The sequence below is a fragment of the Ictalurus furcatus genome, chromosome 25 (genome assembly GCF_023375685.1).
Source record: "Ictalurus furcatus strain D&B chromosome 25, Billie_1.0, whole genome shotgun sequence".
NCBI classification, from domain to species: Eukaryota; Metazoa; Chordata; class Actinopteri; order Siluriformes; family Ictaluridae; genus Ictalurus; species Ictalurus furcatus.
This window is the reverse complement of record NC_071279.1, coordinates 19738428-19761349: the sequence shown is the minus strand read 5'-3', so window position 1 is coordinate 19761349 and position 22922 is coordinate 19738428. Positions and strand designations below refer to the sequence as shown.

Sequence of the window (22922 nt, the reverse complement as noted above, 5' to 3'; positions counted from 1 at the left end):
CTCTCTTTCTCAATCGCACACACACACTCACACGTTCTCTCTCGCACTCTCTCTTTCTCACTCACAAACACACTCTCGCACTCTCTCTCTCGCACTCTCTTTCTCACTCGCACACATAGACACTCTCGCACTCTCTCTCTCACACTCTCTCTTTCTCACTCACACACACACACACACATACTCTCGCACACACACACACACTCTCTCACACGGGCAGGTTCGTACCTTGCTGTCGGCTCCGGGGAGATCATCTTTCGCCAGTATGAGGTCATCGAGTGTGACATCATCAGACAGAGTCATCCGGCTCATATGAATCTGGAAAATTATTTTCTTTGTTTTATTGTCCAGCAGAAGGAACTCAATCTTACGATCAATCTGACCCGAAGTGAACAAGAGAGAACAAACAACCGCACCACATCCCGTTAATGAAGCAACTTTCTGTGCTGTGTAACATTAAAAAAAAACCTAAGTGACTGAAAGCGTAAAAAAAGAAATCTGTACTATAATATATAAATATATCATATATTTATTCTCTTTAGAGACTGTTTTATATTACACTTCATTTTATTATTTATTTATTCTTTTTAGCAGCTGTGTATTACATTATATATGTTTTATATATTGTATATAGTGTTCATACTTCATTTCCTACTTTATATTTACTCTCTTTACAGACATTAATTGATATTACATTTCATTTTATGATTATGTTTTGTATTTGTATTTAACAGTAATTTTGCCGCCAGTATTTCGCCCAGCGTGCTGTAGGTTAACTCTGGTCGATGCAGTTTGTGGCCATGATGACTTTAGCATCTCCTCGTGAGTCAAATCCGTCCAGCTGATTGAGGAGCTCCAGCATCGTCGTCTGGGTCTCACGCTCACCGCCGGAGTTCCAGTCATACCTGCCACAGGAAATGTGGAAATCTGATCAGTCTCATAAATCAGATAATTCAGTCAAGTATCTAACATTCACTCTGAGTTTTTAATTCATTGATTAATGATTAAAGTTGATAAAATATCATTAGAAAAATTAGAAACCGTCTGTAGTCTTTTTCTTTCCAGAATAAATGGATTAGAAATCAAGTTTTATCTCTGACACTTTCACATCTTTATGAAGTCTTTTTCAACCTTTCAGAATAAATGTAACACATCTGTATTTGTTTGTATACACAGACACCTCCTAAAGTATTGGAACGGCAAGGCCGATTCTATTGTTTTCGCGATACACTGAAGACAGTTGGGATCAAGATCACAAGCTGAATATGAGACGATAGATCAGAATTTCAGCTTTCATTTCCTCATATTTACACTTATATGGTGAGAGCTGTGAAGAAAAACATGAAAACAACAGTCAGTGACATCACCAACAACCTCCATTAGGCAGGAGTGAAGGTCTCACAATCCACTGTTCGAAGAAGACTTTGAGAGCAAAAATATGGAGGCCATACCACAAGATGGAAACCACTCATCAGCAGTAAGAATCAGAAAGACAGATTGGAATTCACAAAAAATACAGAGATGATCCACAAAAGGTTAATCTCTACCAAAGTGATAGAAAGGCCAAAGTGTGGAGAAAGAAAGGATCTGCTCATGATCCAAAACATACAAGTTCATCTGTGGAACATGGTGGAGGTAGTGTCACGGCTTGGGCTTGCATGGCTGCTTCTGGAACATTCTCACTAATCTTTATTGATGATGAACTCATGATGGAGCAGCAGAATGAATTCAGAAGTTTGCAGGAACATTTTGTCTCAGTTTACAAAGAAATGCATCCAAATTAATCAGGAGGAACTTCATCATGCAGCAAGACAACGATCCAAAACACACTTCCACCTCAACACAGGACTTCATCAGGGGGAACAGTGGAAGGTTTTAGACTGGACAAGTCCATCACCAGACCTTCACCCAACTGATCAGCATCTCACCTCCTGAAGAGGAGACTGAAGGGAGAAACCCCCCGAAACACACAACTACTGAAAGAAGCTGCAGGAGAAACCTGGAGAAGCTTCACAGAAGAAAAAACTAACAGTTTGGTGTCAGTGAGTTGCAGGATTGATGCAGTTATTGCAAGTAAGGGATATGCAACCAAATATTAAGTCTTATTTACTTTCATTAACTTCAGGATTTATCTATTCCTATACTTTTGCTCCCCCAAAAAATGGGTGTTCTGTGTTTTAGAACAAAAGGTCCTATGGTTTATGTTGTTTAACACGTTTAGATGTAAACACCAGCTGAAATCCTAAACTCTCGTCTCATCTCCATCTTTTGATCTCAAACCCAAATGTCTTTGGTGTACAGCATAAAAAAAAAACAACGAATTGGGCTTGTCGTTCCAATAGTTTTGGAGGGGAGTGTTAATCAATATTACTGTTCTTTAATATATTAGAAATATATTATATTTAATTTTAAAACATTAATTATATGTGAAAAAATATTAAAGAGCACTTTTTACTTAATACTTAATTCTAAAAAATATATAACAAATGATTTCTTTTTGATATAATTAACCATATATTAGTATTAATTATTAATATTGTTAATGATATATTAATAATTTATTGATTCATTTTAGCTGTTCACATATTTTGTTATGTTAGTAATTATATTTGAATAGAAACTATTTGATCATTTGAATTATATTTTATTATAATTATTTGAACTGGCTGAAGATTTATAGATTGCATATTATATGTTTATATTAAATATGTATTGATTATGATTTTACGGTGATTAACACTCAGTGCCATTGTACCTCTTGGTCTCGATGGCGTCGAGCTCGTCGATGAAGACGATGGAGGGCGTGTGCTCCTCGGCCACTCTGAAAAGCTCGCGCACTAGTTTGGGTCCCTCACCCAAACTACTTCCGGATCAGCTCAGAACCCACCACGCGCAGGAACGTCGCTGACGTCTGATTGGCTACGGCTTTGGCTAGAATGGTTTTACCTGGAGATAGGGATTAACCAGCGGTGCATTAGAGCAGTGGTTTTCAAAATGGGGCCGCCAGGGGGCGCCTGGGGGGCCTCAACAATTTGGTGTGAAAAATAAATTCTCACTCTCAGACAACCACACACACACACACACACTCAATTCCTAATGTAATGTAATGTAATGTAAGATGTAATTATTAATAAAAAAGGTGGATATATTCAGAAGTCTGTATTTTTAATGTGTTTTAACGACATCTTGCAAAAGGGGGGCCTCGGTCAAATGTTAGTGAGTGAGTGAGAGATTATGCACCTCCTGTTTCTCCTCCAGCGGTTTCATCTGTTCCTGATGAAGTCCTCCTCCATCAGCAGGTAATCTTTTAATGTGCTCCTGCTTCGGCAGCTTCAGCCTGCACTGAATGTGTGGAGTCACTGTGGACCTCAAACACACACTCAGTGCACTGACATAAAGCAGTTTTGTGGAATGTTTATTGAATTAATGAATTCATTTTTTCCAATAAATGAGCATGGTTTTTTTTTTTGGCTTCCTGGTCAATGACACCACGTGTTTACAACGAGTGCATTAATAATGAATATAACTGTCAGAGCTGCCGTTATAGCGAATTAATCAACTCCTAATCAATCAGAATCCAGATTTCAGCAGCATTTTCCTGTCACACGGTCGACTCAAAGATGTTTTAAATGAGTTCATTTGCCATTTCCACCGATTAATCACTAAAAAAAAAACAATGATCTTGCAGTTTGTATTGTATATTGTATGAATAAGTGCTTATTATTTTATTTAAACCTCCAGCTTATGTATTTTAATATACAGAAACTGAATAATTATAATTTGTGTAAAAATAGAAAAAACAAAACAAAAAGAGAATACCTAAAGGCAGTTTCCTCACTGGACCTTTGGACTTTTTCTTCTTCTTGCTGACTCGTGTGGGGACCGAAGGCTCGTATTTCTTCTTCTTAATCTGTTATCAAGATTTTTAGATAATTGAGGGAAAGATTGTGGCTGAATTCATTTCAAATGATTTGAAATGCAAATGATCGTTATGCTGTGGTAATGACACTTGAAATTTCTGGATTTCTGAGCTGGCCTTATATCATTCAGCTCAATTCGTTTCACCTTGTCATGCTTTTTCCCACCACCTGGACCATGTCCCCCAGTCTGGTTCTGTCCCTGTAATGAAATACAAACAGATTACTCAGAAAGAGCTTTATTGCCAAGTGAGCTCACACACACAAGAAGTTTGACTTGGTAAAGGAAGCTTCCAGTACGGACACACACACCCACAGACACAATTTTATGATTTTTTTTTTTAATGTAAAGAAGACACAATAAAGCTTAAAGACAGAATAGACATGGTACAGATGCTATGTACAGCTATGCAACGGGTAATGCAGTGTACAGAAGGTATCTATACAGGTAATAGAATAAATAGGAGTCAATTTATAATCACACATAAGATTATATCCACAGTGAATAAATTGCACTAGGAGGGACTCCGGAGATCAACACTCACCTTAGTGTGCTTAAGAACTGTGCATGGTATGACCACTTAGTCAAGGCTGTCCAGTTAAAAGCAGATTTGACTGTAGTATCTATTTATCTATCAATCAATACATACATACATACACACACACACACACATATATATATACATACATACATACATACATATATATATAGACACACACAGGCTGTAGAGTAATATTGGGTCAGAAGACTCAGCTTCATCCAGGAGATTATTTTTTCTGGCATAAGAACAACGCGCCTAACCAAAGAGTCATGTGGAGGTGTGCTTGTATCGTGCTCTTGGCAGCGGTGGGCCAGTGGCGCAATGGATAACGCGTCTGACTACGGATCAGAAGAGTCTAGGTTCAACTCCTGGCTGGCTCAACTATATTTTTTCATCCAATATTATGGGTCATGGCACTGTTTGACTGACGCAGAGATCAAATTACAGTCTGCCCAACTCAAATATTGCACTGTTGCTGACCATGGCTGCTTCTGTTCCTTGTATGCAAGCATCTTTCTTGTGGTCCCATATGGTCTAGTGGTTAGGATTCCTGGTTTCCACCCCATTGGCCAAGGTTCAATGCCTGGTATGGGCAAAAGCTTTTATTGAAATCCATGTTTTAATTTGAGCATTGCCTTTCAAAGGGACAGAGTTCTAGGTCCTGTTTTCCAACCAGCAACTGCTTTTCAGCCAGAGTGACAGAGATCAGTCAGCTTGCAGGGTGCATCTTGAAATGGTCGTTACTTCGCTTTGTGGCTGCAGCAACCCCCTTTAATATGCGGGTCACAGCATAGATTTTCTACATTCCTCTTTTAATCGGAATCTGCTCATAGTTTGTATCTCGCAGCCCTTCTCCAGTGGGAAAGCCTGATGTGGTAGGATCTCCCTGACACAAACCGCAGATGAATCACGGGTCAGAAGACAGCTGTCCATCCCAGGCTGGCCAGGCTCTCTCTCACCCCATTTAAAGTTCTGGAGAAAGTTGTTTATTGACTTCCACAACTTCAAAGCTCTGCATGGTTGTGAACGTTGCCACTGGGAAAGTGAAATGAGACGGTATCTCACTATCCCAGGCAGAACGTGTACCGCTTCGGCCCATGCTTCATCCAGGAGATGATTTTTCCGGTATGATGACAATTTTATTAACGGCAGTGGTGTGTGAAGCCGTGATCGTATAGTGGTTAGTACTCTGCGTTGTGGCCGCAGCAACCCCGGTTCGAATCCGGGTCACGGCATGGATTTTTCTACGTCCCTCTTTTATTCTGAATATGGTCATAGTTTATATGTAGCAGCCCTTCTCCAGTGTAAAAAATTCCGATGTGGTAAGATCTCCCTGACACAGGCTGTAGAGTAATATTGGGTCAGAAGACTCAGCTTCATCCAGGAGATTATTTTTCTGGCATAATAACAACTTTACTAACTGCAGCGGTGTGCGAAGCCGTGATCGTATAGTGGTTAGTACTCTGCGTCATAGCTGCAGGAACCCCGGTTTGAGTCTGCGTTATGGCATAGATTTTTCTACATTCCTCTTTTACTCTGAATATGGTAATGGTTTATATATATTTATATGGTTATAAATATGGTCAAAGTCTGATGTGGTAGGATCTCCCTGACACAAACCGTAGACGAATCTCGGGTCAGACGACTCAGCTTCATTCAGGAGATTATTTTTCTGGCATAATAACAACGCTCCTAACCACAGAGGCATCCGGCGCCGTGCTTGTATAGCGTGCCAGTTGGCACCGGGTCAGTGGTGCAATGGCTAACATGTCAGACTAGGGATCAGAAGAGTCTAGGTTCAACTACTGGCTGGCTCAATGATTCCTTATATGATATCCTTTATGGATGATGGCACTGTTTGACTGATACAGAGATCAAACTAGAGTCTGCCCAATTCAAAAATTCCATGGCTTTTTTCCCTTTGTTTATATAAGATTATTTCTTATTATGAACTAATGCACTATTAATTCTCCTTACAAAATGTAATATATAAACATCATTCCAGATTAAATGCAGAATTCATGCATACACATTATTGCAATGCCAAAACTTGATATAATAAAGGCATGTTACAAAACATTATTTCCAACAAATCCAAGAGAAAGCTTCCAGTCTGATAAAGCTTCCAGTAAGTAGGTGCTACATATTGTTCTTTTTTCCTGATTATTTTCTATATTACATAACAAAATAACCTCATTTATATTAAAAAATATTCAAGTTACTATAATGTTTTAAAATAATGTAAAAATATTCATTCAAAAGAGCTTGGTTGCTTTATAGTCATTATAGCACATGGCATTATAACGGACTTATGATTATGAATAATTATTAAGGCATTATTTCACTTTATAGCACATTATGAGACATTTACAGAGCATTATTAAAATGTATGAAAATAATTATTAATATGTGTTTTATACATCACCAGTGTCGCGAAGTTTAATTTTTGCAATAAAAAAATACAATAATAGTATTAATGAGCACTTTAACAATCATTGCTGCTGCACTTATACTTTATATTTGTGTGTATATATTTATATTTTTATGCCTTGTGGATTTATCTCTTTTTTTATTTGCACGTTTTGTGTCCAAAATATACATTATATGGTGTTAAAATTAGTGTGACTTATTATATAAAATATGTTGATGCTATAATAATAATAATAATAATAATAATAATACATTTTTCTTGTTCCTGTTGTTAAACGTTTGTGCCGGTCTATGGTTACCATGGTTACGTACACGACTCGAACAACTCTCCAATCAGGGAGCTGCTCGCGAGCACGGACTGATAACCAATCACAGCGCTAGGGGCGGGTCACTACTTGACCAATCTTAATGCAGGACAGGGAGGGAACACGAGAGCACGTAGTTTCGGAAATCTCGCGATACTTGGCGCGAAGCCCGCTTACTGCCCGTGCCCTATGGTCTCGCGCATCCTCAGGTCGGTATATAAAGGCGGAACGGCGACGGGAGCAGGACGGCTGGGACCGAGCAGCCCCGGGACTGAGATATCACTATATAGATCGTAAAACAGCTGGGTGCTTTATTTATTTCTTTGTCTCCGGGCATACTTTTAAATATTTTAACTGCTTTTGAAGTTCTTAAACTGGTTGATATTTTTTTCCCTCGGTTGTTTTTTTTTTTTTTTTTTTAAACACTACGGTAGTTAAAATGGCGAGCTCGGCCAACTCGAACCCAGTGGTAAGGACCCCGATCTCAGACTCACGGCGCTGAATACTGACAAAAACAAACCAATAATCCACGGTCAAAGCATTGCCGATGGTAGTCAGATTCTCATTGGGGTTTTTTTCTAATTAAACTCAAAAACAGTTCTTGGTATTCCCATTAATATTAATAAAACAAGGCTAGCCACACGAAATCGGCCATTTTAACCGTCTTTCTGAAAAGCAGCTGTTCTATTAAATGGGGATCTCCATTGAATCTAATTGAATTTACTGCGTGCTATTGTGGATACATGATTAAAAATAGATTTAAATATATATATATATATATATATTTTACAAGATTATGCAGGTTGTTGAGTCAAATTTAGTGTTTTGGGCGGTTTTAAGGAGATAGATTGCGGAAATAAAAGATTACAGCATAATTTTCGGCATTAAAACTACTCAAACTGCCTCCTTTTGGTTTTTAAAAATATATATTTATTTCTAAATATTTAATTTTTTTCAAAATAACTAAGGAACCTTATATATATTTGGGATTTGGTTGTAGTTAAGGTGCAGTTTGTGCCATGTTGCTAGTCGGTAGCTGTAACTGAACCGCCGCCATGTTTGTTAACCTCGAATGCAGCCAAAATATCAGATAAAAACTATCACGGTTTTGTTTTTAAACCAAAAATGAAATAAAGTCGGATTCAGAAGTGTGTTCGGGAGCTGAAGTAGATCCGTAATGATGTGTGTGTGTGTGTGTTCAGAGTGTGTATGTAGGTGTGTGTGTCTCCTCCTTTCCGCAGGCTGCTTTTATACACATACACAGTGTCTAATATAGACTCGGGGAAGATGGGAAGGAGTTACACGCGCCACGTCACACGCTCACGCGCCATATAAAACCCCACCATCAGCACGCGCTTTAAATAGGAGCCGCATGGGCTCGCGCCTGAACCCGGAGCACGAGCTTTAAATAGCGCCTTTATTTAATTACGTTGCAGAATTATCGTAAACCGCGATACTAGAATATCGGGGTATGACAGCGCAGCGTTGTCTTTATCGCACTTAAAAAAAAGAATGTATCCTTGATTTACGACAGCAACAATCTAATTACTGACCTTATACTGAATAAGATGTATAATATTGTGATTAAGGTGTTTACATGAGTCGCTTTTAGAATATTCCTTTCATGTTCCAATTTTACATGTTGTAGAACATAGTGCGATTAACAGCACATGTCATTACGTCCCCACGCCTCGACGTCCCTCCAGAATTTCACGTATCAACATACAGTTGGTCTTCATTATGGTGCCATATACAGTTTTAGGTGTTTCATTTTTAATTTTCCGAAAGCTTCGTGTGCAGTTAATTATTTGTCGTGCTATACATGCAAATAGATGACTGCTTGAAGTCGTGGGCTGCGTCCCAAACCGCGTACTTACTTACTATATAGAATATAGAAATACACGTATCTCGTCTACACTATAGTAGGTAAGTACGTGGTTTCGGACGCAGCCGTGCTCTCTTGTTTGCCGTCAAACGGTTGAGCACTGCGTGTGTGTGTGTGTGTGTGTGTGTTTCCTATCGCAGAATGTGGTGAAAACTCACACACAACGTTAATAATGTGATTAAGGTGTTTACATGTCTGTAACGCATGTCGATTATGTGACTAAAACAAGAGTACTCCACATGTCTTAATTCTATTTGTTTACTTCAAGTATGACTTTAATCGGATTAAGGTCATCAGAAATTGCTGTTTACATGGTAGTTTCTTAATCAGAGTATCGTCTTAACCGGGTTAATATTGGATTATTGTTGTCCGTGTAAGCATTTTTTTAATATGGAATTATATTGCTCGTACACTGCAGCAATTTGCCAAGAATTTATTAAAGAATGACGCGTCATACTTTTTAAAATTTATTTTATTCATTTATTTATTTATTTATTACCAATTTATAGTTACATTTCAAGTAGGGCTGGGCGATTAAATAGATATCATGATGAATAATTATATGATACATTTTTCTGAGATATCGGTGGTATGGTGATGTATTTTTGATGTTGTTATTAATAGTTACAAATTAAATGGTAGTGAATGGATGCCGTTGATTTGACGTAATTTAAAAACAAAAGCTTAACCTTTTGTCTTTGTAGGCATTAAAGAGAAGTACCCGTCAAAGTCAGTAACATTTTTTGTTGTTTATTTTACTACTGCTTTGCGGACAGTTTGTAAGCTAAATAATGTATTGTGATGTGATGTATTTTTGTCACATCGTTCGGACCTCCTTGAAACAAGGGTAGTTTTCATTCTCACTTGCATTATAGCAATTGTAACAGTTTTATTTCCTCTCACTCAAAGTTAATAAAGACAAAAAATAAAACGCAGAGTCATGTTACCGAGAAACCGCCAAGAAGTGTAAACTCCTCTGTCCTGACGAAGTCAGAAAACTTAATGTTACAGCCTCACCTCGGACTGTTACAAACAGCTGACACTGGAGACTCCTTCCATAAACGTCCCTGTGAATGAGCCATTGATATAGAAACGATAACGAGCCCATTAATGTAAACCCGCGCTACTGTCCGAGCTGCTGTTATAGAAACTTAATCAACACCTTCTGACCAATCACAACCCAGAATCCAACAGCGCCGTGGGATCAATTATTTATTTACTTATTTAAAAAAAAAAAAAACTCTCTACCTTTTTAATTTTCATTCCCCCGTCTCTTTTGCATTCCAGCCTAAACTCTATAAAACTGTGATGGAGGACGTGATTAATGAAGTTCGAGAGCTGTTCCTGGACGAAGGTGTGGACGAACAGGTTCTCATGGAGCTCAAGACGGTAAATGAGGAAAAATTGAACACGTGATTAGGTGATGCGATGAGAATGCTTCGTCATGTGTATGATCAAGGTTTTGTTGGAGTTCTTAAAATAACTTTAATCTGTTAATCAGATTATTAGTTACCTTGGCCTAAGCAGCCTAGCGTACAGATTCACAGACTGAGGGACGGGCAGTATGACTATAATATTTATATTGCGATATTTTGCCATAACGTACATCTTTTCTGGGATTTTTTAAATTACATTTTTAAAGATCAATGACAAACTCTGATTGGAAACAGTTGGTTTTGTACTGAATCTTTTAATATTGTGAAAAATGTTATTGATTTTTCCAAAAATAATACATTTTTCTAGACATTAAATAAAAGTTTAATTGAACTCAGTTGTTCACAATTTTTTTCCTGGCAGTTTGTCATCACACCTAAACATCAGGATGCACATCGTGTATTGTAGAAACGTATCCGTGATATAATATTTTTGCCTTTCCTCCCATCTCTTATATCTTCTTCATAGTTGGTCTGTTTGTTTTATTTAAACCCCTAATCTTGTGATTTTACAGTCTCATTTCGTCAGTCTTCATTTATCAGACTCTTACTAAAGGTGTGTGTGAACGTTTGCGTGAACCAAACCGAACAAATAATTTTCTTCGTACTCATGGGAAGTGGAATTTCCGGCACAGCTCGTTTGCATATAGCGACGCCCACAAAACTCAATAAAAGGTCAAGTGCGCAGACAGCTGGGAGCACAAAATGAACAATCAGGGTAAAGTCTGAAAAACAGAAGTGTAAGTTATAATAACTCACTTTTATGCCATTTAAATTATGTAATAGTATATAATAAGAAGAAAAAGAAGTGAGCTAGAACTGAATTTGTTGGGTAAAATGAATGTATCGTATGAACGATTGACGAGTAAATCCACTCGTATCCAGCTTGATAAGAGGCCCGTTGTGTCGAAGCCATTTCAGTCGAGATCTAAAAAAAGAAGCAGTGATCTCTTTTTCCTGTCTACTTTATAGTGATTTTTGTTCATTCATGGCCAGACAAAAGAGGAAGAAACATTTATCGCTTACTGTTTATCATCTGTGCAGTTAAACCACCAGTTGCTATTTATTTATTTATTTATTAATTTGTCCTGAAGCTGTGGGAGAGTAAGCTGATGCAGTCGAAGGCCGTGGACGGTTTCCACTCGGAGGAGCAGCAGGTTCTTCAGGCTCCACAGACGCAGGTTCCACAGGTCCAGCAGACCCAACAAACCACACAACCTCCACAGGTTCTCCTTCCTCCAGCACAGCAAGGTCAGGACTCAGGAAGGGGAAAAAAAAGCCTTCCAAACATCTGTGTGACTGTTAATAAAATAAAATAATAATATCCATCTGCACATCCAGTCTGCACATTTACTCTTCTTTTAGGCCTGATTTCCACTAACACGTAATTTATAGATCATTTTTTAATGTCTTTGGGATCTGTGGGTGTTTTTTTGGTCAGCGATTTTATGGATCAACAATATTCTGGTCAAATGTTTCCTTTCACTACTTTTAGTAACCTTTTAATACTTTTGGGATCAGTATGGTTTTAATATTATATTTGTGTTTATTCATTTTATTTGTTAACGTCTGTATTTAAGTATTTTTACATTTCGAATATTTAAAAAAAAATTCTAGTAAAACCTTCGTTGGAAAGGCGGGGGGAGTCGACTAATATATTTATCAGCAATTTTATGGTCAAATATTTCCTCACACTTCTTGTAAAATTCCTTAAGATTTTATTTTATCGATTATTCCCCCGATTTTGTTTTTGTTTGTTTTTTTTTCCCCTCCAGCCCCTCAGCAGCAGGTGATCATACAGGAGCCCAAAATGTTGCAGCACATGAGCGCTACAGGCATGGTGAGGACATCACTCTCAGCTTTTATTTAATTTAGTTTTTAAACTCGTTGATATAAACAAATCTGGTTGTGTGTGTATGTATGTGTGTGTATGTATGTGTGTGTATGTATGTGTGTGTGTGTGTGTGTGTGTGTGTGTGTGTGTGTGTTAGGGATGTCACGATACCAAAAATCTAGTAGTCGGTACCGATACCACCAAAAGTACACAATACTTGATACCACGGTGTGGTGTAAAAAAAATAAAATAAATAAAATTAAAAACTCTCCTGGAGGACATCCTCCTCTGGCTGATGCTGGCAAAAAGAGAGAGAGGTATTTTAGTCATCAAACACTGACTGACAATGACTAATAAAACTGGAGGCCACAAGTGTTAAGGTGCATTCCTAAACGCATGCGCACACGCGCACACACACCCCCCCCCCCCCTTATACTCTGAATGCAAGCATTAGTTTAAATTCACTGATATGGTGGCAGGCCAAAAAGATTTATTAGAAGCATGAACATGTAAATAATTATTAATGACATTAGGCTACATTTAGCTGACAGGACACGGGCTGAATGGTGATGCATGGTGGCCCATTAGGAGGTAGTTTATAACACTGCAATGTGTTAGCATCGTTAACAAATAACTGGCTATCGCTAACATTACATGGAGCATAACGTTAGCTGGTTTCACGACCACAATGCAGCTGCCTCAAACAAATATAATATATGGCTGTCTTTCAGGTGTTTCGCCAAATTCCAGGTGTTTCCTCGCTTTGTTTGAAATGAACGATAGCATCGATTGCACACCGGTTTCAGAGCATCAATTATGTTTGTCATCCGCCTCGAATGCGAAGTATTTACATATTTGACTCTTACCATCTTTCCTCTCAACGAGTCGGGGCGGAGCTAAACTTTTGTCCATCTTCTGTAGTTTTTCCCATGTGCTGCTTGTTGTAGTTCTTCTACTTCTTCATCACTTGTGGACCGACTAAAACACTTGCACATATTTGCTGCCCCCATCAGTTCTGGAAGAATTGCAACCTCGTTACCTTCATTATCAACGGTACCTATGCTAACTGCAGAAAAACAAGTACCGTCACGTTTTCGGAATGTCGGTACTGAAGTCTCGGTTCTTGTGACATCCCGTGTGTGTGTGTGTGTGTGTGTGTGTGTGTGTGTGTGTGTACACTGGTGGTCAAAAGTTTGTGGACACTCGACTGAAATGTTTCTCATGATCTTAAAAACCTCTTGATCTGAAGGTGTGTGATTAAATGTTTGAAATCTGTGTAGTAGACAAAAATATAATTGTGCCGACGTATTCATTTCTTTCATTAGAAAACTAACATTTTATTTACAAAAAATAAATTTTTTTAAATGGATGACTCGGAGCAAAATATTCAGAAAAGCAGCCAATAAGTGTGCGTCTCAGGGAAATTCCTCAACAAATCAGTTGAGAAAATGCCAAGAATACATTTCTGGAAATTCTAGGCAAAAAGGCCGTGTATTTTGAAGATGCTAAAATACAAAATGATTTTTATTTATTTTGGATTTTTTATCACAACATAATTCCCATAGTTCCAATTGTGTTATTCCAGAGTTTTGATTACTTTATTATTCTAAATTGTGTAGAAAAAATTTAAATAATGAGTTTCTAAACTTTTGACTGGTAGTGTATGTGTGTGTGTGTTTGTGTATATACAGTGGGGGAAATAAGTGTTGAACGTGTCAACATTTTTCTTTTTTTTTTTTCTTTCAGTAAATATATTTCCAATGAAGTTATTCACATGAAATTTTCACCAGACATCAGTATTAACTCAAGAAATCCATACATATAAAGAATTCCAAACGTTAAAGTCCATAAATAAAGTGATGTGTAATAAAGTGGAATGACACGGGGGGGGGGTGAAGAAAGTAGGTTAAAAAAAAAAAAAAAGGTAGTGGAGAAGCCTTTGTTTGTGATGACACTTCAAGACGCTTCCTGTATGAAGAAATTAATGGGCCGCAGTATTCAGGTGTGATTTTGGCCCATTCTACTAAACACATTGTCTTTAAATCTTGTTCAATTGGATTCGAGTCAGGTGATTGACTGGGCCATTCTAACACCTTGATTTTTTTTCTCTGAAACAAATTGAGAGTTTCCTTTGCTGTATGCTTTGGATCGTTGTCCTGCTGGAAGCTCCACCCACGTCTCGTCGTCCTCATCCTGGTGGATGGCCGGTAAAGGGCTCCATTCATCGTTCCTTCAGTTGTATGAAGTCTGCCAGTACCATGTGATGAAAAACAGCCCCACACCATGATGCTTCACCTCCAAACTTCACTGTTGGTGTAGTGTTTTTAGGGTGATGTGCAGTGCCATTTCTTCTCCAAACATGGTGTGTAGTATGACAGACAAAAAGTTCAATTTTGCTCTCGTCTGATCAGACTACACTCTCCCAGTATTTCATAGGCTTGTCCAAATGAGTTTAATCGAACTTTAAACTTTGTTTACTAACTTTAAACGAGCTTCGACATGCCTTTTCTTTAGTAATGAAGTCTGCGGGGTGAGCGTGAGCAGTGGAGTGCATTGCCTATTGTTTTCTCTGTGACGATGGCACCTGCTGCCTCCAAGTGTCTCTGGACCTCTTTCAGAGTGGTCCTTGGCTCTTGGGCTACTCTTCTGACTATTCTTCTGACTCCCTGGTCAGAAATCTTGTGAGGAGCTCCTATGTGTGGCCGGTTAATGATGGAGTGATGTTGCTTCCGTTTGTGGATAATGGCCCTGATTATGCTTACTGGAGGATTCAGAAGTTTTAAAATACGTCTGTATCCGATTCCATCAATATGTTTTGCAACAATAAGATTGTCTTGGGAGAGCCCTTTGCTTTTCCCCATCATGAGATGTTTCTTGCGACACCTTGGTAATGAAAAGCCTTTTTATAGACCCATCAATTTACTAACCCAGCTGATATTAATGTGCACAGATAGGAGGTATAATTACTTATGGATTTCAGCTGCTTCCTTACCTTGCCTTGGAGAACTGCTTTTCTTAGTGTGTTCAATGCACTGTCATTCCACTTTATTTATGGACTTTAATGTTGGGAATTCTTTATATTTACAGATTTCTTGAGTTAATACTGATGTCTGGTGAACATTTCATGTGAATAACTTAATTGGAAATATATTTACTGAAAAAGATTTTGACCCGTCCAATACTTATTTCCCCCACTGTGTATGTGTATATATAATGTGTGTGTGTCTGTGTGTGTGTTGTCTTTAGAGTGCAGCTGCCACTGCAGCGACTTTGGCATTGAACACCTCACCCTACCAACAGATCATCACTAATCAAGGTTAGTCTTAATATCCACAAAATATCTATTGATGATGATGATGATTATTGTTACTTACTGGTTACTACATTACTACAGTAATGATTATTACTGATTACATTCCACATTATTGTTTCCATCTATTTTATACTTAATCACATCCTTTATTCTGGAACACAAATAAGACAGATGAATAAATATATTTTTATAAGTATTGAGATTTAAAAAATTTATTATCCCACAGTGCTTTTGGATTCTGATTGGTCAGAGTGTTTGTTAATGAGCCCATTCTAATGCTTTATCGTTTCTTTAGTAACAGCTTGTTCACAAGGAGGTGTCGTTATCCTGCTTGAAGTCCCCATAAAAAATCTAACTGGAGGTTTTGTGGTGTTTCGTATGAATGTCAGCCGTAAGGTTTATCTATAAACAAGTGCGCGCTCGTATAGAAGATAGACGCATTAAAAATGTCCCCTCTCTCTGCCTCTGATACGGAGCAACAGTTTTGATGAGATCGTTCTGCACTTTGGCTTCTCGTCAGGTTTTCTGTCCAATCAAACGCTCTTTACAAATTGAAGTGTCCCGCCCCCAACATTATATTAAAAAAATCACCTCCCCACATATATAAAATGTGTATGTGTGTGTGTGTGTGTATATATATATATATATATATATATATATATATATATATATATATATATATATATATATATATATATATAAAAATATGTATGTGTGTATATATATATGTGTATATATATAAATATGTATATAATGTGTGTGTATATATGTATATGGCTTTTAGTTTGTGAGATACAAAGCGTCAACGTGTGTGTATATTCTCATTTTGTGTGTGTGTGCAGGTCAGATCCTGCAGGTGGTGAGAGCTGCTAATGGAGCTCAGTACATCATTCAGCAACAGCCCCCCATCATGGTGCAGCAGCAGGTCCTGCCTCAGATACAGACCAGTGGAGTGCAGGCTCCGGTTATACAGCAGGTACACACACACACACACACACATGTCTATTATAAAATGACAAGGTAATGAATTGACTGAATGGTGTGTGTGTCTAGGTGTTGACCCCGCTGCAGGGTGGTCTTCCTCAGCAGACCGGTGTGATCATTCAGCCTCAGCAGATCGTCCTGACTCAGAATAAAGTGCAGCAGAACACTCAGGTGACCTGACTGAAGCAGAGTTTACTGTAAAACCACGTCCCCGAGTGTTTTACTCCTCTTATACCACCCCAATTATTACACTTCTTTTTTATTTATGAATTACGCATCATAGTATTTACCTGCTTATAGTTAGTTACCGCTTGTGAAACATGTTAATTCCCATTCTCAGTCGCATTACTGCAGCTAATAATCAACTGTTACTCAACAGAATCAGTACCGTGCGTGTGTGTGTTACAGGTGATGCAGGCGGCCATGGCTCAAGGACAGACACAAACACAACCCCAAACACACACACAAACTCCACAACAACCACAAACGGCACAGCAGCAAGCACAGCCTCAGCAGCAGCCACAGCAACAAGCTCCCATGATGCTCCAGGTGGACGGAGCCGGAGACACATCGTCGGAGGAGGACGAGGATGAGGAGGATGAATATGATGAGGACGAAGACGAGGACAAGGACAAAGATGGAGGAGAGGACGGACAAGTGGAGGAGGTGTGTGTGTGTGGTATTTATTTTGGGGAATTTGCGTCTATATCCAGCGTCTGAGGTTTTGTTAACGTAGCCAACCCGTATCATATGCTCCCTCTTTTCTCTCAGGAGCCTCTGAACAGTGGAGATGACGTGAGCGATGAGGAGGATCAGGAGCTGTTCGACACAGAGAACGTCGTCGTGTGTCAGTATGATAAGGTGTGTGTGTGTGTGTGTGTGTGTGTGTGTGTGTGGTTAAAAAAAAAAAAAAAGCAAAAAACAAAAAAAAAACAAAGTTTAAATATGTTTATACTGACATGTTTAGAGATCCTTGTGCTGATTTGTAGATTGATGATCGTGTACTGTGATGTCACAGGGAGATAGTAGCCGTGTTTCCATCCATGTATTTTAAAAAACGCTGGATGGAAACACCAGATGTGAATAAAATCTCCAAAAGACATGCACAAACGGAATAAATTCCTCGATGCATGTCAAAAAAAAGTCATGTGACTTGGATAATTGGCTCAGGAAAGTAAAAACGGAGACATTGGTGCAAACGTCGACTCAGAGTCCAGTTGGCTAGTCGACCATCCGCGAGAGGACGGCAGTGTTGGCGTGAAAGTTGAAGCGTTGTTCGAACAGTGCACGCAGATGAAGAGGAGATAGGGCTGGAAAAACTAAAGGACTAAAGCGCTGCCGCATCGCTCTCTCTCTACTTAGAGATGTAGAAGGGGCTGATGCTGCATTTGACTGAACTTGGAATTACATCATTATCCATCTGTGAAGTGGGGAAAACCGTTTTTCAAATTTTTTAAAATCGCAGCAGGTTTTCCATCGTCACATCACAATGCACATTCAGCCGAAGCCGTCTTCGATTCGTGTGCAGCGAACGTGAGTACAGCTAAAAGCTCTCATTTACCAACAAACACTGTGAAAGACTTCAACTCAAGGAGTTTTCTGCAAAACAAAGCATACAAAGACGCCACAATTTTTTTAAAAAGCTGCAGGAATCACAAAGAAACTCTGAAATCCTGTACGGGCCGATAAACTGTAGAGTCAGTGTTCTGGATTCAATAAGTGAACATGTATAATGCGTATATAATCAGTCATTGTTTTTGTGGTTGTTGCAGCCAAAAGCTCTCGATTTTGCTGCGTTTTTTTTTGTTTTGTTTTTTCGTGATGCAACCTGCAGAGGTTTTTTTTTATTGTTGTTTTTGTTTTTTTGGGTTTTTTTGTGGAAAACTACTCAAATAGGCAAAATCGCACGGACTAGTTTTGCGCGGTCTTTCACCGTGATGTTTGTTGGTAAATGAGAGCTTTTGGCTGTATTCATGTTTGATGCACGTGAATCGAAGAGGGCTTGGGCCGAATGCACGTCGTGATGAAGTCACATGACGCATCACGGCCCAAATCTGCGGAAATCTTGAAAAATTACATGCTCCTACGAATATTGCTTGATTTTTTGCAATCATAAAATGGTGAAATGTTGTAGGGACTGATGTACAGTATAACTGAGTGAAAGGTGAGACGTGCTGCTGTGTTTAATGTTGACGATGCTGCGAGCGGCCATTTTGAATCTAAGTCACTTGAGGAAACAGCCTTGAGTTCCTGTAGGAGCTGAGGAGGCGTTTTTACCTCGTCTGAGGTTGGACATGAGTTTAGTTGAATGCAGAATTGATTGCACCGCACTGCTGTCGGCATTGTGGGTAATGTAGGAAACCACTGACCAGTGTGATGACAGACCAACATGTCCGTGAAGGACAAAAGTAATTATTAAAACTTAGAAGCTGTTGTAGGTTGCATGACTTTCTTTCTTTCTTTCTTTCTTTCTTTATTTTTGTTCAGGAAATTAGTTAAGGGTGGATTTGAACCTTTCTCTCATTGTCACCTGCAGATCCACAGAAGTAAGAACAAGTGGAAGTTCCACCTGAAAGATGGGATCATGAACCTGAACGGACGCGATTACGTTTTTTCCAAAGCCATCGGAGACGCCGAGTGGTAAACGAACGAAACCACGGACTCCAGTGTGAGTGAGTGAGGGACGTGTCAGATTTCTACAGGAGGGACAGGACTGTTTTTCAGCATCAGGAGGAAACCCACACTGCGTGGGGAAGAAGAAGAAGAAGAAGGACGTCCCGGGGAAGAAAAAAAAACAACAAAAATATATCACCTGTACATTTCTAGCGTGTTTTAGTCAGTGGATCTACGACGACTGCCATTTTCTTTTGGCTTCCTTCATCCTCGGATGGACGTCTATAACTCGATATGATAAACTTTTTAATGCCCAGTTTGAACAAAACAAAACGAAACGCTCGAGTAGAGGCTTCGTGAGCGGATATATATCGTAGTGCCTCGAATTAGCTGTGAAAGTAGGCATGTGCCGATGTTTGTGTGTGTTCTTGTTTATCGCGATGAAACCTTCGATATCGCCGCCATGTCCGTTCTCGACTGACTTTACAGGACGAACATAACGCTGCCTTCAGATTTGTCCCAACATGGCTGTCTTTACCCCCCTGAAAAATTCCTAATAATTGGAACGGCACGACGACGATATTGTACTCCTCGCATATCGCAGTGTTCTTCGTAACCGATTAACGGCACGTGCCTGCTGGACCCCCGGCGTTCGTACCTGTAGATTAGCGTGTCGGTTTGTCGCCTCGTTAGTTATGCAGATAAAAGTTTCGGATTTCTGTACTTGGCAAGTCCTGTGACATGTTGGACACACACACACACGCACACACACGCACACACACCCAAATTTGTTCCCTTTTTATATTTTAAGATTAAGATTTTTTCCCAGCATTTCAAAGAAGGAACACTAAAACAACATATTGACAGCAAAATATAAAATGTAAACCCTGTTTTAGATATTATTGCGGTGTGTGTGTGAGACATTATTTACAGCTGGTTAAAGGATTAATACACTGTCAGTGTGATGCCTCTATAGCATGCATAGTCCTAATGGCTTTAATCTCACTCTCTCCCTGTGTGTGTGTGTGTGTGTGTGTGTGTGTGTGTGTGTGTGCAAAATCAAACTTCAGCCATGTCCCATTGTTCATTATTATTATTGCTGTTGTTCTTTGTATTATTTCCGCTGTATTTATTCCCGAAAGCTCAGGCACCATCACACACGGAGGATGAATCTGCACCACACTGTGCTCTTAATACAATTTGTTTGTAAACATAAATGTTTCTTTTGTTTTACTTTAGAACTTGTGCTTTTTTTTTTTTTTTTTTTTTGCTTTTGCTTTTGCTTTTTTCCTCCTTCTCCTTTTCCCCTGTTGACAATTCATCTGCTTTTATTTCCATGCTGTAACACAATCTGAGAAATGGGCATCTGGGTTATTTTTCTTCTCTTCTGTCCTCTTCTCCTGTGATGATGATTATGATGATGATGAGTCTGAACTCCAGTAGAACTGTATTTATATTGCGATCATGCTCGGGTGGATGGACGGTTTATCGCACCATTTTTTTTTCACCCTTTTTTTTTCTTTTTTTTTTTTTCTTCCACTCGGTCATAGATTTTTATGTCTTGTTTAATCTCCTGCTTGTTCTTTTATTGTCTGTGCCTTTCGATATTATTTGAGCTATCAGGTATTTTGCGAGGAAGCGGTAGCCTTTTTAGAGTAAAACCCTTAAAAGAAACTGTACGCTTTGTTTTTAATGATTGTTAATAAATCGTGCGCTGAAACTGAGTCTGAAGTGGAAGTGAGTGTTAATCATCACACGTTATTAATCCCCAAAAGTGGCAAGCACCTGAGGATTATTTTCTTCTTCTGTATAACCGTTAATTTAACCTCTACCGTCTGTCTTCAAAAAACAAACAATTTTTTAAAAATCTACTTTCTATTACAGACTCTTTGGATAGCAAAGGCTCCTTAGCTTCCTAAATCTAGTTTCTACTTGGAATCATCTGAAAGTTTTGAAGTTTTTAGGTGTTCTTTGGTTGTCCTGGAGCAGCCCATGTTCTGTACACACATGATTCAACTCTAATTATCAGACCTTCCTAAGTTGAAGTTGTTACAGCTGGGAAAACACTCTACTGTGCAGGACGGCGGGTTCTCCCTGACCAGGGTTGGAAACCTGTGCTTTAGAGGATTTTATTTTTCAGCAGGACAAGCCCCTCATGATGCAGAGTAGGTAAACACCTGTAAAGTTAAACATAGAACCTATAATGGGTTTCCACAGAAGAACAACCCAAGAAACACTTTAAGGTTCTACAGGGTGTCCCAAAAGTCTCCATACATAGGAGACATTAACACTTTTTAGCAAAATGTCTGTCTTCCAAAATTTTTCATACTTCATTTATATTCTATACTGATCAGCCATAACATTAAAACCACCTGCCTAATGTTGTGTAGGTCCCATTGAGGCATGGGGACTCCACAAGACCTCTGAAGGTGTGCGGTGGTATCTGGCACAAAAACGCTAGCAGCAGATCCTTTAAGTTGCGAATTGGAGCCTCCATGGATCAAATTTGTTTGTCCAGAACGTCCCCCAGAAGCTCGGATCGAATTGAGATCTAGGGAATTTGGAGGTCGAGTCAACACCTTGATCTCAGTCATGTTCCTCAAACTGTTCCTGAACAATTTTCACCAGTTCACTGGTTGTCCTTCCTTGGACCACTTTTGGGAGGTACGAACCAATGCATACCGGGGAAAACCCCACAGGACCTGGTGTTTTGGAGATGCTCTGACCCGGTCATCTAGCTGTCACAATTTGGCCCTTGTCAAAGTCGCTCAGATCCTTACGCTTGCCCATTTTTCACTTGCTGCGTAGTAAATATATCCCACCCCTTTACAGGTGCCTTTGTAAGGAGACAATCAATGTGATTCACTTCACCTGTCAGTAGTTTTAATGCTATGGCTGATTGGTGTATATTATTTTTCAGATAGCCTTTAAGAACACCTTTGACAAAAGAAGAACGTTTTGAAATCGTTCTCATGGCTGGATCGGGACGCTGTCACGATGTTGCGCTGGACTTTTAACATGAAACATGGCGAGTGCATCACACCCGACACTGTTGCCAAATTTATTAACAAATTCAAAAATACTTGACGTGTTGCGAACCAACCGGGAAAAAGTGGAGGTCCGCGAACATCCACTGACGACGGCTCAACTGACTTGGTGCTGGTGTACATAGTCCCCTGTGTGTGGAGATTTTTGGGACGCCCTGTAGGTTTAACGCAGCCATTACAGCACTGGAGGAATCTAAGTCTCAAATCACACTCTCACCATAAAGTGTTCAAGTTTAAACCCTTTAACGGTTGATGTGATCTTTTGTGGATATCATTTGTTTTCGGGTTCCAACTAGAACCCCATGATGAAGTGGAGTCCTTAACTAATCCAAATATCTCTTGAGGCACCTTTTGTGTGACCACCTATTTAGTCACTCTGGTGGTAGCAACACAGAGGTTTTTAAGTTGTTACTTAGAGAGAAATCCACACGTCCTTGTGTTTTCACGTTTCATAATCCTTGGCACAAGAACATCCATTGGGTCCTTTAGTTGGTCAAGTTTGGTTAAAATCTGTTTGATCATATTTGCAAACACGGTTTAAACTGATGAGGGGGTCAGTATTTTGGATTTTGAAGTTGAGAATTACAATGCTTTAATAAACATTAGATGTTAAAAGTGGTGT

The 22922-nt window shown here is 39.1% G+C and overlaps 1 protein-coding gene, 1 long non-coding RNA gene, 2 other non-coding genes and 1 pseudogene across 7 annotated transcripts; 3 read left to right on the top strand and 2 right to left on the bottom strand.

The window, feature by feature from the left end:
* Nucleotides 1–639: 639 nt before the first annotated feature.
* On the bottom strand, nucleotides 640–2950 carry LOC128601614 (26S proteasome regulatory subunit 4-like; annotated as a pseudogene).
* A 309-nt stretch (nucleotides 2951–3259) lies between these two features.
* On the bottom strand, nucleotides 3260–4311 carry LOC128601521 (uncharacterized). Its single transcript, XR_008384724.1, has 3 exons — nucleotides 4063–4311; nucleotides 3817–3907; nucleotides 3260–3659 (listed from the first exon to the last, which is right to left on the bottom strand). It is a non-coding gene; the product is annotated as an uncharacterized LOC128601521 (long non-coding RNA).
* A 452-nt stretch (nucleotides 4312–4763) lies between these two features.
* trnar-acg (transfer RNA arginine (anticodon ACG)) lies at nucleotides 4764–4836 on the top strand. Its single transcript has one exon. It is a non-coding gene; the product is annotated as a tRNA-Arg (tRNA).
* A 783-nt stretch (nucleotides 4837–5619) lies between these two features.
* trnah-gug (transfer RNA histidin (anticodon GUG)) lies at nucleotides 5620–5691 on the top strand. The gene has a single exon. It is a non-coding gene; the product is annotated as a tRNA-His (tRNA).
* A 1521-nt stretch (nucleotides 5692–7212) lies between these two features.
* On the top strand, nucleotides 7213–20977 carry gtf2a1 (general transcription factor IIA, 1). Of its 4 annotated transcripts, XM_053614750.1 has the most exons (11): nucleotides 7214–7497; nucleotides 7626–7660; nucleotides 10364–10465; nucleotides 11604–11760; nucleotides 12285–12349; nucleotides 15590–15659; nucleotides 16499–16632; nucleotides 16710–16811; nucleotides 17049–17306; nucleotides 17412–17501; nucleotides 19177–20977. In XM_053614750.1, the coding sequence occupies exons 2-11, from the start codon at nucleotides 7631–7633 to the stop codon at nucleotides 19282–19284; spliced, it is 1116 nt and encodes a 371-aa protein (XP_053470725.1). In that variant the 5' UTR covers nucleotides 7214–7497; nucleotides 7626–7630; the 3' UTR covers nucleotides 19285–20977. The 4 variants fall into 4 exon arrangements, with proteins under 4 accessions (XP_053470727.1, XP_053470725.1, XP_053470724.1 ...); XM_053614752.1 differs by having other exon boundaries at nucleotides 7213–7660; nucleotides 15644–15659; XM_053614749.1 differs by having other exon boundaries at nucleotides 7214–7660.
* The last annotated feature ends 1945 nt before the right edge of the window (nucleotides 20978–22922 follow it).

What these genes read in the sequence shown, in the direction of transcription:
- gtf2a1 (XM_053614750.1), top strand. Translation starts at nt 7,631, where the DNA reads ATGGCGAGCTCGGCCAACTCGAACCCAGTG. An exon ending in TTCTCATGGAGCTCAAGACG is followed by an intron (nt 10,466 to 11,603) that starts GTAAATGAGGAA and finishes TTTGTCCTGAAG; the next exon opens with CTGTGGGAGAGTAAGCTGAT. An exon ending in ACAGATCATCACTAATCAAG is followed by an intron (nt 15,660 to 16,498) that starts GTTAGTCTTAAT and finishes GTGTGTGTGCAG; the next exon opens with GTCAGATCCTGCAGGTGGTG.